The sequence below is a fragment of the Canis lupus genome, chromosome 14 (genome assembly GCF_003254725.2).
Source record: "Canis lupus dingo isolate Sandy chromosome 14, ASM325472v2, whole genome shotgun sequence".
NCBI classification, from domain to species: Eukaryota; Metazoa; Chordata; class Mammalia; order Carnivora; family Canidae; genus Canis; species Canis lupus.
Genome location: NC_064256.1, coordinates 48,398,590 through 48,413,137, shown reverse-complemented (window position 1 = coordinate 48,413,137; position 14,548 = coordinate 48,398,590). Strand labels below are relative to the sequence as shown.

Genomic DNA, 14,548 nt, shown 5'->3' with positions numbered 1-14,548 from the left:
TAGCTTTCTCTCCTTAAAAAGAAAATTATATTATTTAAAAAATAAATATAAGAAAACAGAGGAGGAAAAATAAGAATCACTTGTAACCTGCCTTCCCAGAGACATTTTTTAACATTGTAGTGTATATATCCTTTTTGTACTTCTTTTTAGTACACACACACATGCACAGGCTTTACAAAAGGAGAGTTATAATGTCTACTTGTAGCCTTTTTGTACCTGCCAGTATTTCCATGTAGTTAGTATTATTTTGGTCAGCACTTTTGCTGTTTGTGTGTTATTTCATTTTAAAGACTTTGTGGAGGTAGAGTTGACACACAGTATACGAATTTGAAGGACGTGCATGGTATGGTTAACCATTCCACTATTGTTGGACATTTACATCGTTTTCTGGTCTTTTTCACGATTGTGAACATTCTTTAATCAGCTTTTCTTTTAGGAAAATCTTTATTAATATTTATCCTGCTGGAGTACAATTCTTGATTCAGAAGATATACACATTTAAAGCTGTTCTTAAAATAAGAACAGGGATGCCCGGGTGGCTCAGTGGTTAAACATCTGCCTTTGGCTCAGGGTGTGATTCCCGGGATCCAGGATCGAGGCCTGCATCGGGCTCCCTGCGTGGGGCCTGCTTCTCCCTCTGCCTGTGTCTCTGCCTCTCTCTGTGCCTCTCATGAATAAATAAATAAAATCTTAAAAAATAAAATAAAATAAAAAAATAAAAAATAAAAACAGCCATGTAGCTCACTGAAATATCCTCATTTATACTTACCCCTTGTGGAGGAAGCTGTCTGTTTCTAACACCCTGGCCAACACCAGGCTGGTGTTCTCTTCAGGGATTCTCGCTTTCCTAAGAAAAATAGCAGTGAGATAGTTGAGGGGTTCTCACTAATCTGGGGAATTTACGAGTGCTTTTTATTTTTTTGGTTGAAGTCATTTCTCTAGAATTTGGCAGAATCAGGAACAGTGGAAAGAGTCCCAGAGTTTATTTGAGAGATATGTAAAGCTCCTAAATAATTGTCTTAAAGACAATGTTAATTGTTTAAATTACGAGTCCCCTTCACTTCCTATCATACATATGACACAGATGAGGACATTTGGCTGTGCGTATGTATAGCTGAGAGTGTTTGTGTTTCTAAAAATTGTTGTCATCATTCATTAACACACAGTTTCATATGAAACTTTAATCGTTCGAGTCATTTTCTCCTGGACAGCATCAGAGCTATGACCATTCCTTAGGAAATGTGAAAATTGATGTATGACTTGAATTAAACACCCAAATGATGTCTTGGCTCTGATGTTGCCTAGTACCCACGGTTTAGAGTGGATTTGCAGATTTTATTCCTTTAGTAAAGTGTATATTATTTGAGTGCTCACGATTTCTGACACTGGGTTAGGCACATGGGAGGAGGTGTGGGGGGAAAATCAAAGATGAGTATGACAGTTTGGGACTGAGCGTTTTATGATATTTTGTCTTCATGCAAAAAATAACTTTGCTTTTTGAAAGTAACTTTGTTAACCTCCATGGACCTGGATTGTCAGCTCTAACTTAATGCTCTTGTTTCTAAGAATTTAGTGTCTCTTCTAAACCTTGGCTGTTCTGGAAGCTCCAAGCCAGGCCAAGTTGATCAGCGACTCACTGTCTAGCAGCTAAGCACGGGTCACACAGTGCATGTCCTGCACGTCACCTTGGACAGAGGCCACAGGGAGGAGCAAGCAGCTCCCTGGACCAAAAGAAGCTGCTCTGTGTGGTCTGCAGGCCCCAACCGAAGGCTGCTAGGTCTCCCCAGATCCATCTGGCTGATTTCTTGGATCCTGCAGTTAGCAGAGCGCAGGGAGTTCCAACTGGAACAGCCCTTCTGGGGCCCTGCCAGGAATTTGCATCACAAACACCCAAGGGGCCAATCATCATGGGCTTTGTCAGCCGCTGTGTGGCAGAAAAATCCCTTCAACTGGATCTTCCTCCTTTCCATCGCTCTTTGCTTTGTCTCTGGGACTTTGTCCATCTGTGCAGCCACACTGCAGCCCAGTCTAAGTTAAGGGTGGGTGTTGGTCCAGTGAGGCCAAAGAAAAGACCCGGAAAAAGCAGTGGAGACACAGGTTTATTGGGGAAACTTATAAATAAGGAGTCTAGAAGCAGTCAACTGGACAAAGCATCTGCTGCTGGGATCTGCATGCAGCAAGCTTTTATAGCACGGCAGCTTAGCCTAGCAACTGTCTGCAGCCTCTCCCTTCTTGCACGGCCAGCCTTCCAAGGAGATGAAGGCCTGCCATCTGGACACCCTTCATTACAAAGGAGACCCTCCGGGTTGAGCATCCCCAGGAGCCCCTGACCCTGAAGGCTGCACAACACATTCTTCTACACATTCTGCTTGATGGGAATATAGAGGCTGATGGGATCTGTACAATCTTCAAGACAGTGATTAGCAGGGACATTCAGGATGTGCTTGCACAAATGAGCTCTGCAGCTTCACTTTGGAAGTGAAAATGGAGATGAGAAGGGGTTACAGAGCCTGTTTAGAGAGGAAATGATCTTCTACTAGGGAACAGAATGCCATACCTTGGGCTCAGGTGAGAGGCTTCTGGCCACCCTGAAACATCAACCTTATTATTTTTTTCCTGGTATGTTTCTTTAAAAAAAAAATCGGTATATTGAAAGAAAGAGAGAGAGAGAGAAAGAGACAGAGAACCTCAGGAAAAGAGACTTCATAACGAAAAGTTCCTCTTTGTTTATGCTTCATCTGAACCCAAAGTGAGGAAGTTGAGAAGAAGAAGCACTAGTCAGGGAGAAACTCTCAAGGCCAGAAGAGTCTGCTGTGGCAAGTGGAACACACATAAAAACCTAAAGGTGCTCAGGCCCCAGGCCAGAAAGCTGTTGTGCAAATTTGCGGGGATAGCTTTATATATTCTAGATCCACATGAGCACACACAGGGACACAGATACACACACCTCTGCCCCCACATACACACTTATTTTGAACCAGTCTGTTAAACAATAAACTGAAGCATATTAAAATTTTTAAGAATTTATTTGAGCAAAAATCAATTAGAAGGGGTCAGTGCCGAACTGAAAATGGTTAGGAGTGCTGCACCCACAGGGGCCAAGGAAAAGACTTTTATAGAGAAGAGGAGGAAGCAAAGCAAAGCAATTGTTTGATTGGCTGCAGCGTAAAGCCTGGCTGGATATTTGTGATTGATTGTCCATAGGTATCCGGGTTTTTTGGTAACCCTGTGGCATTCACGGGCTTAGATTTTGTCTTGTTTATATAGGCCCCTGGCCTTGGGACAACCTCAGTTAACAGCCTCCTTGCTTAATTAACTCAACAGTTCTGTGCTTACTGGAAGAGTTTCCAGATCAAGTTTCACACTCGTCTATGTTGTATCCTTGAACACAGAGCTCTAACTTCAGAAAGCACCTTGCACCAGTCTGCCCTGTCTTTATCTCACTCCGTGTGGAACTAGTCCTGAGTGGTTCCTTTTCTCTCGTGATGTCGGCACGTTTTAAGATTATAGTTCAGCCACTTTCAGAATATACTACAATTTGGATTTGTTAAAAGGCAATTCATTACAGGTGATTTTTAGGAAGAGATAAAAGCCTGGCTCTCATACAGATAGAAGAATGAGCATGTGTTAAAACAATTTTACTCATGTGATGTGAGGGAATTAGGCAGATGTTTTAACGGTTTCAAAACAAAAGTCAAAAGGGCACCAGTTTCTCTGGAGCAAAGGGTTTTGGAAATGAATTGCAAATGAAGGCAAAGGTGGCTTTTCACCTGTAAGGAGGAAGTCCATTAAATCACTACAAGATAGGACAAAATATACATATTCATCAATTAGCTACAACTTAGAGACAACCTGGCTGTCATCTGATAACTCAGAAGGATATGCACAGCTTCCCATTGGAACACGATTTTTTTTTCCTACAGGCTTATCCTGTATTGCTTTTTGTTGTAAACCCATATTACTCATCTTTGGCTGGAATATCACAGATGCCTTGTGGTTATTTTTTTTTTTTTCATTGCATCCTGTTGATGGCACATGATGTCTGTTTGTCTTATTCCTGGTTTCATTTTGGCCAATTAAGAGAGTGTGTAACAGGGGTCTCTACTGTAACACTTTTACCCCACTTTGTAATTAATTAATAAATAATTTTGGAGTAGTTAGACCATGGAAGACAGAAAACAGTACAAGTCAGGTTTGTATGCATCCACCACCCCCACCCCCATGAGATGTGGTTCTTTAACAACACGGGCACACCACTCTTTGAAATGTGGACTCATTCGGTCCTGTTTAATTCAGTAAGCTGGAACCTGGCACTGCCGTCATTTATTTGGGTGCTGAGTCTGTTTCAGATTCGGCTGTGGAAGCTTCAAGCAGCCTTCTGTGTCCTTCTGACCTGTCTCCCATTATTCTTGGAGCATTTCATTCCTTCCTGGCCCAGTGAGCTGTTCTAGGCTTATCTAGAGCTTTCCTTGCCTCAGTCCTTCTACAAGGAGCCCTATTTCTTTTAGTGGATGGTAGTGTTTGGCCCTTGCAAGAGGACCCAACCCCTGCTCAGGTCTGCCTTCCTGTGGTCACCTACTACTTTCACCCTGAGCAGTGGCTTTTTGAAGGAGGAAGGAGGGAGGGAAGGAAGCTAATGATGTTTTTTTTTGTTTGTTTTGGTTTTTGTTTTTCAAAGGCAGATAAAGGAAGGGGATGGGGAGGAGGAAGAAGATGGCTATATATGTTTTTACCGACCCCCTGACCCCCCTCCACCCCACCCCACCCCATCCCACCTGTGATTTACCAGAGACTAGATCTGATCTCCTTGTGGTCAGTTAGGTTTCTGAAGTGGTTACATTTTATGTGGATGAAAATGAAACTTAACTTCTTCTGAAGAGCCAAATCATTCATCAACCACTTACTGAGAATTTCTCTTCCATGTGCCTGACATTATGATACTGAGTCCCAGTGCTAAGACCCTGCCTTTAGGAAGCTGGAAGGTTAGTGAGATGTCCTACCTAAGTTATACGGTTGATGTTTCTCTCAGCGAGTGCAGGTGTGAGTGCAGGTGTGAGTGCCACCCTCAACCTGGTCCAGGAAGGGAAATCAGAGGTCAGGAAGGCTTCCCAGAGGAGAATTCACTAGAATCTGGTGAGTTTGGAGTAGGACTTAGCTAATTGGTCAGGCTGGTTAGCAGGGAAGAGTATTCAAAATGGAAAAATTTGGCAGATTGGAGGGATGGTAAGTGGTTTGATAGGATGAACATGACTTGTTTTCTTATCTTCTTGACCCCAGTTTTTGTAAGAAGCATAGTTGTCCTTTCTTGCAGACAAGATTTGTCTATTGCACATTTTCTTTTTTGCAGGCTACCATCACAGAGTCCCATTTGTTGTCCAAGACTATTGAAGTATCTTGGGATGTCTTACCTGCAAAGAGGCAATCTTTTCTCAAGAAAAGGCAAAGTAGAATTAGTGGGCATTTTCCCAAACAAAAATAATCTACTATTTCTTCATTGTTGAGCATATACTTAAGAACTGGTCTAAGTACTTTTTGGCTTTTGGCTCCATGTTTTTTCATTGAAAATGTACCCATTAAAAAAAAAAAAAAAGAAAGAAAGAAAGAAAAAGAAGAAAGAAAGAAAGAAAGAAAGAAAGAAAGAAAGAAAGAAAGAAAGAAAGAAAGAAAGAAAATGTACCCATTCTTATATCTAGGAATTTTCTCCCCATTGAACACATACACATTCTGATCCAAATGGAGTGTTCTGGTTGTGTTTACTCTTAAGTCAGTGCAGTGGGCTGGTGATAGTAGTTTAATTCTTGTCTTTTGATTGTTCTTTTCACTGGAGAACACCAATTTCTTACCTTAAATAATGTTTTGAAGTGAAAAAAATCCTTTACATCATGGCAGTTAAATCTCCCCCATATCTAATCCTGAGCTTTCTTCAAGATATGTTCTTTGTAAAAATTATTGCTTTCAAACATGCTTCTCATATGGTTTCTTTCAAATTTTGCAGACGATACCAGAAATTGCAGAAGATCATGAAGCCTTGGTAAGAATTTATGATCAATTAATATAGATGATGTAACACTTCCTTCTTCTCTTCATAATTGAACTCTGTCCTCTGACTGATTATATAACTATGCATCTAGATATTTTGAGTAAGTGAATTTTTTTTTGCTTCTTTGATGTTCTTATTAACAGGTTCTTCAAAAATTTATCCCCCCTCCTGCTTTTTTCTCTGCTTTGTGGTAGAAAGGATACTTTATGTTTGTTGCCACAAAATGATTACATCAGAGTTGCTATCCTCTTCCTGGAACAAAGCTAGGCATAATTTTATGTATTACTTTAAACAAAAACTCCCTTTTTTGTGGCCTGTGTGATGTTCAAAGTCAAAAATCTTTGATTTTCTTCAATGGCTCAGTATGAAAAAGATACACATTAGAAAAAATTCAGGATTGAAGTATGGAATGAAAATTATTTACTCGTAGTCTCAGGAAGTGCTCAGTTACCTATCAAGTGAACTGCATGATAATTGTGTTTGGAGATCTCAGAACTTCTTTTCTCAGAGTTTTTCCTCGTCAGTGCGTTTCTTATCCACTAAACAAGGTGAGTCCAAATAGGGTCTCACAAACCCTCTGCAGTAGGCAGAACAAATTTCCATTTTGCCAAGTTGTTAGGCAGATAATTTCAATTTAAGGAGCAAGACTGAACAGCATCTGAAAATGTGCACCTTAGTTTTTGAGTCTTCAGAGAAAATTCTGATCGCCTTCAGGGTCTAATACTGGTCTTGAGTTATTCATCTTCTTCTCCCCTTCCCACATAGAAAAAAAGTGTACACTCTTTAGTTATCAAATCCTAATAAAGCAGAAAGCACTGTTGAGTTTTCAGGTTAGGTTTTTAAAATATTTTTGGTATGTAAATTTAATAAAGTAGAAATACTTAATGGTAATGGCAGCAGAAGCCATCTTTTATGAAGGTTTACTCTGTTCTGGGCACTGTCTAAATGTTTACACTCATTACCTTTGATTCATACTTGTATCCACCACACGAGATCAGTATAATGAGAATTATCTCCTTGATGCAGAAGTTAAAATCAGGTGGTGGAACTGGGACTCAAACTGAGTTTTTCTCTGACAACCTCGTACAACTTGCTAACATAGAGGAATTTGGAGGCTCTGAAGCCAAAGTAATTTCTTAAGCTTTATCTGCCAATAGTTTTAATCTTTTGGTATGTAGGGATGCTGGAAGTATGCCTACACATGGACCATGGTTTTCACTTATCTAACATAGACAAAATCAGTGCTCAGGGCCTTCATTCTGGTGTTGGCATAATATTTTAATTAGACTTCATACAGATAACAATTATAAAATTTAGACAAAGTAGTGTAAACAAAAACACCTAAATACAACTATTTGAAGAAACTGGATAGCATCCTAAAGTAGACAGGAAAAGGGAGGTCAATCCTTGAAAGAACAAATGGGCCTTGGATGAGATTTGTGTGTTTGTACTTTTTGCCTGAAGATAACCACTCATCCAGTTAGCATGGGGTGGTTGAAAGCCTCAGTCAGCCCCAAACTATTTCTTCTTAGTAACTTACCAAGACTGAGGCTTATGAGGGAGAATCCATGAAAAAAGGGAAGCTCAGAGGGTATGAGATCCCGTACCTACACATCTACATATACCCGCCTATAAACTCTGCCCAAAGTGGAAGTGTGAATGTACATGTGTGTAAGTGTGTATGTATGTGAGAACCCCAATGGGCCTGGTAAAGACAGCAACTAGAAATGGAAAGAACTGAGAAGAGATTTCAACTGCCACTCACTGCAGAATTTGGAGTTTGATTCTAGCTAGGTTTCTTTCTGCTCTAACAAAACATTCTTCAGAAGAACAAAACTGGATATTGAGACTTGACAATTTTATTCCCAATGTTCAGAGTATAATAAAGAAATTACTAGATATATGAAGAATAAGAAAAGATGACCCATTCTTAAGAAAAAAGTAAAGTAAGTAGTAGAAGCTGAGCCTGAGATGCCCCAGGTGTTGGAACTAGCAAATGAAGATTTTAAAGGAACATTTATAAATTAGAAGACAAAAATATTAGTGTAATGAGTGCACAGATGAGAAGTCTTAGCAGAGAAATGGAAACCATAAGGAATAACCAATTGGAAACTATAAAACTGAAAAGTATAATATTTTAAATGTATGGGAGTTGAAGAGGGCAGAAGAAATAGTAAACTTGAAGATGTATCAGCCCAAATTCCCTAGTCTGAAGACTGGACAAAAAGAGTAGTGAGTAATTGATCTGTGAGATGGTAACAGTTGATTTAAAATACATTTAACTGGGGTCTCAGAAAGAGAGGAAAGAGAGAATGAAGCAGAAAAATATTTGGGTTTCCAAAATTTGTTGAAAAACGTAAATGTATAGGGCTAAGAAGCTCAGTGATCCTAAGTGGAATAAATAGGAAGAAAACTGTATGTGGAAACATCATAGTCAAACCTCTGAAACTTAAGGATTTATTTACGTATTTTTAGAGAGAGAGAGAGAAAGAGAGATCGAGTATGAAGGAGGGTGGGGAGGAGAGGGGCAGAGGGAGGGAGAAAGAGAGAATCCCAGCTAGATGCTCCGCTGAGTGCAGAGCCCGACACGGGGCTCGGTCCCACAACCCTCATCATGACCTGAGCTGAAGTCAAGAGTCCCACACGCTTAGCTGAGGGAGTCACCGTAGGTGCCCTGAACTTCTGAAATTTTTTTTAAAATTTTTTTATTTATTTATGATAGTCACAGAGAAAGAGAGAGAGGCAGAGACACAGGCAGAGGGAGAAGCAGGCTCCATGCACCAGAAGCCCGATGTGGGATTCGATCCCAGGTCTCCAGGATCGCGCCCTGGGCCAAAGGCAGGCGCCAAACCGCTGCGCCACCCAGGGATCCCCAGAACTTCTGAAATTTAAAAATAAAAGGATACCTTGAAGGCAGAGAAAAACAGCTTATTACATTAAGAGAGTAAAATGAAAAAAAAAAAAAAAAAAAAAAAGAGAGTAAAATGAGAGTGGATTTCTCATTAAAACCAGTAGAGGCCAGAGGGCAACATTTTAGAAGTGCCAAAAAAAAAAAAAATCCCCCAAAACACAAACGAAAACTTGTCAAGCCATAATTCTTATCCAGTAAAAATATCTTTTGGAAATGAAGGTGAAATAAAGACACTTTTAGATGAAGGAAAACGAAGGTGGTTTGTCGTTAGCGGGCCTACACTATATAGGAAATATGAAGGAAGTTCTCCAGACTGAAGGGATGTGACACTAGACAGAATTCAAGCTCTATGGAGGGAAATTATAGAGATGTGGATAAATACAAAAGACAAGATAAAGTTTTTGTTTTAAAATTTTCTTCTATTTCTGGCGTGCTCAGTCGGTTAAGTGTCTCACCCTTGGTTTCAGCTCAGGTCATTATCTCAGGGTGGTGAGATCCCAAAATCCTGGGTCTGAAGCCTATTCAAGATTCTCTCCCTCTTCCTATGCCCCCTCCCACCCCCACATGCTTTCTTTCAAAAATAAATAAATCTTTAAAAAATTTTTTTCTCATATTTCTTTAAAAAACATGTGACCATACAAAGCTAAAAGAAGGATAACTCAAAATGCAATAGAGGAATTAAAATGGACTATAAAAAATATTTGCTTATGCAAAAGAAGGTAAGGAAAGAAAAACAGAACAAAATGTAGTTGAGACAAACAGGAAATAAATGATAAATTGACTTAAACCTAATCATATCAATAATCAAGTCTAAATAGATTAATCACTACGATGAAAAGATTACAGATCAAATTTGAAAAAGCATGCATGACCCAGATATTTGCTATTTATAAGAGATGTCCTAGAAATGCAAAGGTGAATGTAGTTTGAAAGTTGGAAAATGCATAGGTATAAATGTGAATAATACATGTGATTGTGAATAATAATAATAAAACTAAGTTGTTTTATTAATAGCAGACAAAATAATACTTCAAAACAATATTTTGTCAGAAGTAAGGAAGGATAATTCATAATAAAATGGTTAACTTATTAGGAAGACATAAAAGTGTTAAATGTTTAGTTAATTTAAGATTTCAAAAAGCTTGGAACAAAAACTGACAACTAAAGGGAAAAATAGACAAATTCATAATAATAATTGGTATTTTAACACTGTCTTCTAACTTAGGAAAACTTGGCAAAATCAGGGTATACAGGATTTGATCAACACTATAAAGATCTTGGCTTTTTATATAGAGAGCATCACGTTCAACAGTAGCAGAATATGTACTCTTTTCAAATGCATGGGCAACGTTCCCCAAATAGACCTTATACTAGGCCATGAGAAGTCTCAAGAATCTTCAAATGATTGAAATTATACAGATTATATTCTTTGACCACAAGGAAATTGTATTAGAAATCAGTAACAAAAAATTTGCTGAAAAGCCCCAGATATTTGAAAATTAAAAGACACCCAGGAGTCAGGTAATAAACCCAGGTGAAAATGCAAATTTTTTGAATTGGATGATAATAAAATACAATATAGCAAAACAAAATCTGTGGATACAGCTAAAGCAGTGCTTAGAGGGAAATTATAGCCTTAAGTGCCTATATTGGGAAAGAATGGTTTTAAAAATCAATGATCTAATTTTCTACCTTAAGAAGGTAGAATAAATAAGTGTGAATTACATAAGTAGGGAAAGGAATAAAAAGAGGACCTATCAGTGAAATAGAAGACATATAAATAATAGAGAAAATTAAAGCCACAACTGATTATTTTTAAGTATTTAGTAGGAAAAAAGAAGAGAAAAACCCAAACATCAATACTAGGAGTAAAAGAGGAAATATTACTATAGGTTGCACTGCAGGTAAAGGATTATTGTGAATAACTTTATGCCAATAAATTTTAAATTTTAGATATCAAATGTGCCAGCTAATCAGACCATCTAATGAACACTGGTGCAAAAACCCCTGGCAACGTATTAACAGATAGAATCAAATGATATATAAATAGGATAATACATTGTGGCCAGTAAAGGTTTATCCCAGAAATGGTTTAATGTTTGAAAAACAGTCACTATGATTTAGCATTTAGTAAAACAAAGGCGAAGACTTAAGGAGAAAAATTTTTTTCATAGATACGGAAAATAATAGGTAGATACAGAAAAAGCCCTTCATAAATCCAACATCCATTCATAAAATTCTCAGCAATCTAGGAATAGAGGGAACTTCCTCAATCTGATAATGAGCACTTACAAAAAAAAAAAACAAAAACAAAAAAACGCATCATACTTAATGTTGGAGGACTGAATTCCTGCCAATCTCTGCCCTCTTAAAAACTGGGGATACAGTAAATATGTTTACTCTATACACTTGTGTTAACATAGTACTAGAGGGTTTAGCTATAGCAATAAGTCAAGAAAGAAAGAAAAGACATAATGATCAGAGAAGAAGGAGTAAAACCAACTCTATTCATAGAAGACATGACTGTCTATGTAGAAAATCACAAGGAATCTGTAAAGAAACTGTTAGATCTCATAATTTAATTTAACAAGGTTTCAGGATACAGCATCAGTGTATAAAAGTGATGTATTGTTATACACTAACAGTCAACAACTAGAAAATGAAATTTAAAAAATTCCATTTGCAGAGTGTCACAATCATAAAATTCAAAGAAATAACTTTAACAAGAGACATATAATATCTGTTCACTGAAAAATAAATACATGGCTGAAAGAAATTAAAGACCTAAACAAGTGGAGAATATGCCATTTCCTGGAAGATATAATATTGTTAAGATAGCAGTTCTCCCCAAATAAACCTGTAGGTTCAATGCAGTAGGATTATTTTTAAGATTTATTTACTTACTATATATAGAGAGAGAAATCATGAGCCCCAGGAGGGTCAAAGCGGGAGAGAGAGAGAGAGAGACAGAGAGAGAGGGGAAGCTGACTCCCCACTCAGTGGGGAGTCTGACGCTGTGGCTCCATCTCACGACCCTGAGATCATGACCTAAGCCAAAACCAAGAGTTGGCTGCTTAACCTACTGAGCCACCAGGTGCCCCCAATGCAATATGATTTTTTAAAAAGACATTGCAGACCAATCCTAAAACTTAAAGGAAATGTATAGCACCTAAAATAGCCGACACAGTCTTGAAAAAGCAACAAAGAGAAACCAAGTTGGAGGATTTCATTACCTGACTTCAAGACTTCCTAAAAAGTTATTGGGATCCCTGGGTGGCGCAGCGGTTTGGCGCTTGCCTTTGGCCCAGGGCGCGATCCTGGAGACCCGGGATCGAATCCCACGTCGGGCTTCCGGTGCATGGAGCCTGCTTCTCCCTCTGCCTGTGTCTCTGCCTCTCTCTCTCTCTCACTGTGTGCCTATCATAAATAAAAAAAAAAGTTATTAACACAGTGTGATACTGGTGTGAGGCGATAGACAGATCAAAGAAATAGAATAGAGTCCAGAATTGATTTGCAGTTAAATTTTTAACAAAGGAGCCAAAAGAACGTTTGCACGCAGAAGGCATGCTATGAAATCTGAAGGCCAAGGGAACGTCTAAAGGGTGATTTAGAAATGCATAACCTTTTATGTATATAATGTTTACCATATACAACAGGAAACATTTGGAAAAATTCAAAAGGCAGAGCAGAGCTATATTCATTAACTTTGGGAATTAAGGATCTAGTGAGTATGATGGATAGGATTTGTCGATAACTTTAAAAAGTGGCCTTAACTTGCATCTTATCTCCCCTTCTGCCTTGGGCATGGCACCCAACCGAAACATTTGGAAGCACTGTTCTTTTATAAATTTAGCAGCTTAAATTGAAATGCTTTGAGATTGGCTGAATTTTGTTGGAATGAAGATGGTCTCTACTGAGTTGATGAGAAACATTTATTTGAATCATTCCAGCACACATGGTGTGTTGGCTGTGACATGGCTCTCGACCAGCATGTAAAGTTTGCAGTCGGCTTAATTTGTGGCAGGCAGTACTGCAAAATCTTTAGCTTAGCACTTTATAAAAAACAAATAAACCAAACAAATAAAAGTGCTCCCGCATGTGCCATGTGGTGGCTTTATACTTGTAACCCTTTTGGCCTTGATCTTGTACTTCAGACACAGGGCCTTGGCTCCTGCCTTCTGTCTTTGGAGTCTGTGTCACTCCTCTAGGATTTAAAGTAAACATCTATGTCAGGGTTCGGTAAGGGCTTTTATAGCTGCATCATTTGAAATTAGGTGATTGAGTCACTTGGATTTGGAATGCAATAACATGTTAGCATGGACATCTTCTCTTTGCAATTGAGGTTTTGAGGTTGAATTACAAAAAATTCTCTCTTGTGGAAACCTTGTATGCCATCTAACAACGCCACAGTGAATTATACTTATGTCGTATGTGCTATAAATACGTATGTAGCATATTATATGTGTATATTTTATATTGTAATAATACAACACATATATTTGATATCTGTTATATATAATGTAAAAATAGAATATATATGATCGAAGAATATACATAGAATATATTAAAATATATCACATGTATAAATGAAATGTTATTAGGTAGTAGTTCTATAAAATTGGAATATAAATAATACATTTATATAAACTGTTATTAGATGGACCAAGGGAGCGATCCCCTGCTCTGGGCATCTTGGTTTGTGTTCTGGAAGAAGCTTCTCTCACTTACCAGTCATTCACACTGATGGATAACAGCAAAGCATATAAAGGCCTACCTGCAGTTGCAGAAATGGTGCTCCATGTCCTCCACAACCGTGGAGATTGAAATCCTGGCCCCAAAAGCAAAATGTGGATATTTGGAAACCAAATAATACTCTTTCTCTTTCTCTCCATCTTTCCTCCCAAGTCCTTGCATCCTGCCTGAGGAGTCCATGGGCAGAGCTCTGGAGCATTTGAGGAAGTGGGACAATCCCCAGGTGTTACTAAGGCCACTTGGATGATGGGCCCTTTTTATAATTTATAATACATTATAAAAATATAATTTATTTTTTGTTTCTAAAGTAGTTAAGGAAGACTAATCTATCTCTGTTCTCAGCTTTAAGTAGCTCTAGGGGATATAAAGTAAAGAGTTGGATTCCAATAGCTTTTTTCTTTGTCATTGTCTGTTTCATTGCTTGTACTGCGAGTGACAACACGAGGCTGTGTTTTGCACTGTATGGAGGCCATGGATGCCATTCTCCGATGTCGATGTCGTGTATAATGGGAGTCTCTTAGCCGTTGAGGTCTTTTAACTTGCCACATATATGCAAATGGCAACTATTAGTTACCATGTTTGTTTCCCCCCTTTCTAAGCAAAAAGGACAAAAAATATGCTAATGGTGTTTACCACTAATGCTATAATAAAAAAAAATACATTAGCTAATATCGTTTACTACTAATACTATACATTATTATGTAATAATATCTTCACAGTAATACTAATGCCAAGACGTTTTATTAATCTTACTAATTGCTTTAATACCTGGCTCTCTTATTTTCCTGAGGCAATTTCCTTTTTTATTTTTTTCCTCTGCATAATCTGACATCTGGATTTTCTTG

At 38.2% G+C, this 14,548-nt stretch overlaps 1 protein-coding gene across 6 annotated transcripts in view; it reads left to right on the top strand.

Annotated features, from left to right (window-relative positions):
• ELMO1 (engulfment and cell motility 1) overlaps positions 1–14,548 on the top strand; it is a 526,001-nt gene that overhangs the window by 169,625 nt on the left and 341,828 nt on the right. For all 6 annotated transcript variants that reach the window (XM_025464640.3, XM_049093811.1, XM_049093813.1 and 3 more), the window contains one exon: positions 5,996–6,031. In XM_025464640.3, the coding sequence (XP_025320425.1) occupies positions 5,996–6,031 (36 nt within the window). The remainder of the gene's footprint in view (positions 1–5,995; positions 6,032–14,548) is intronic.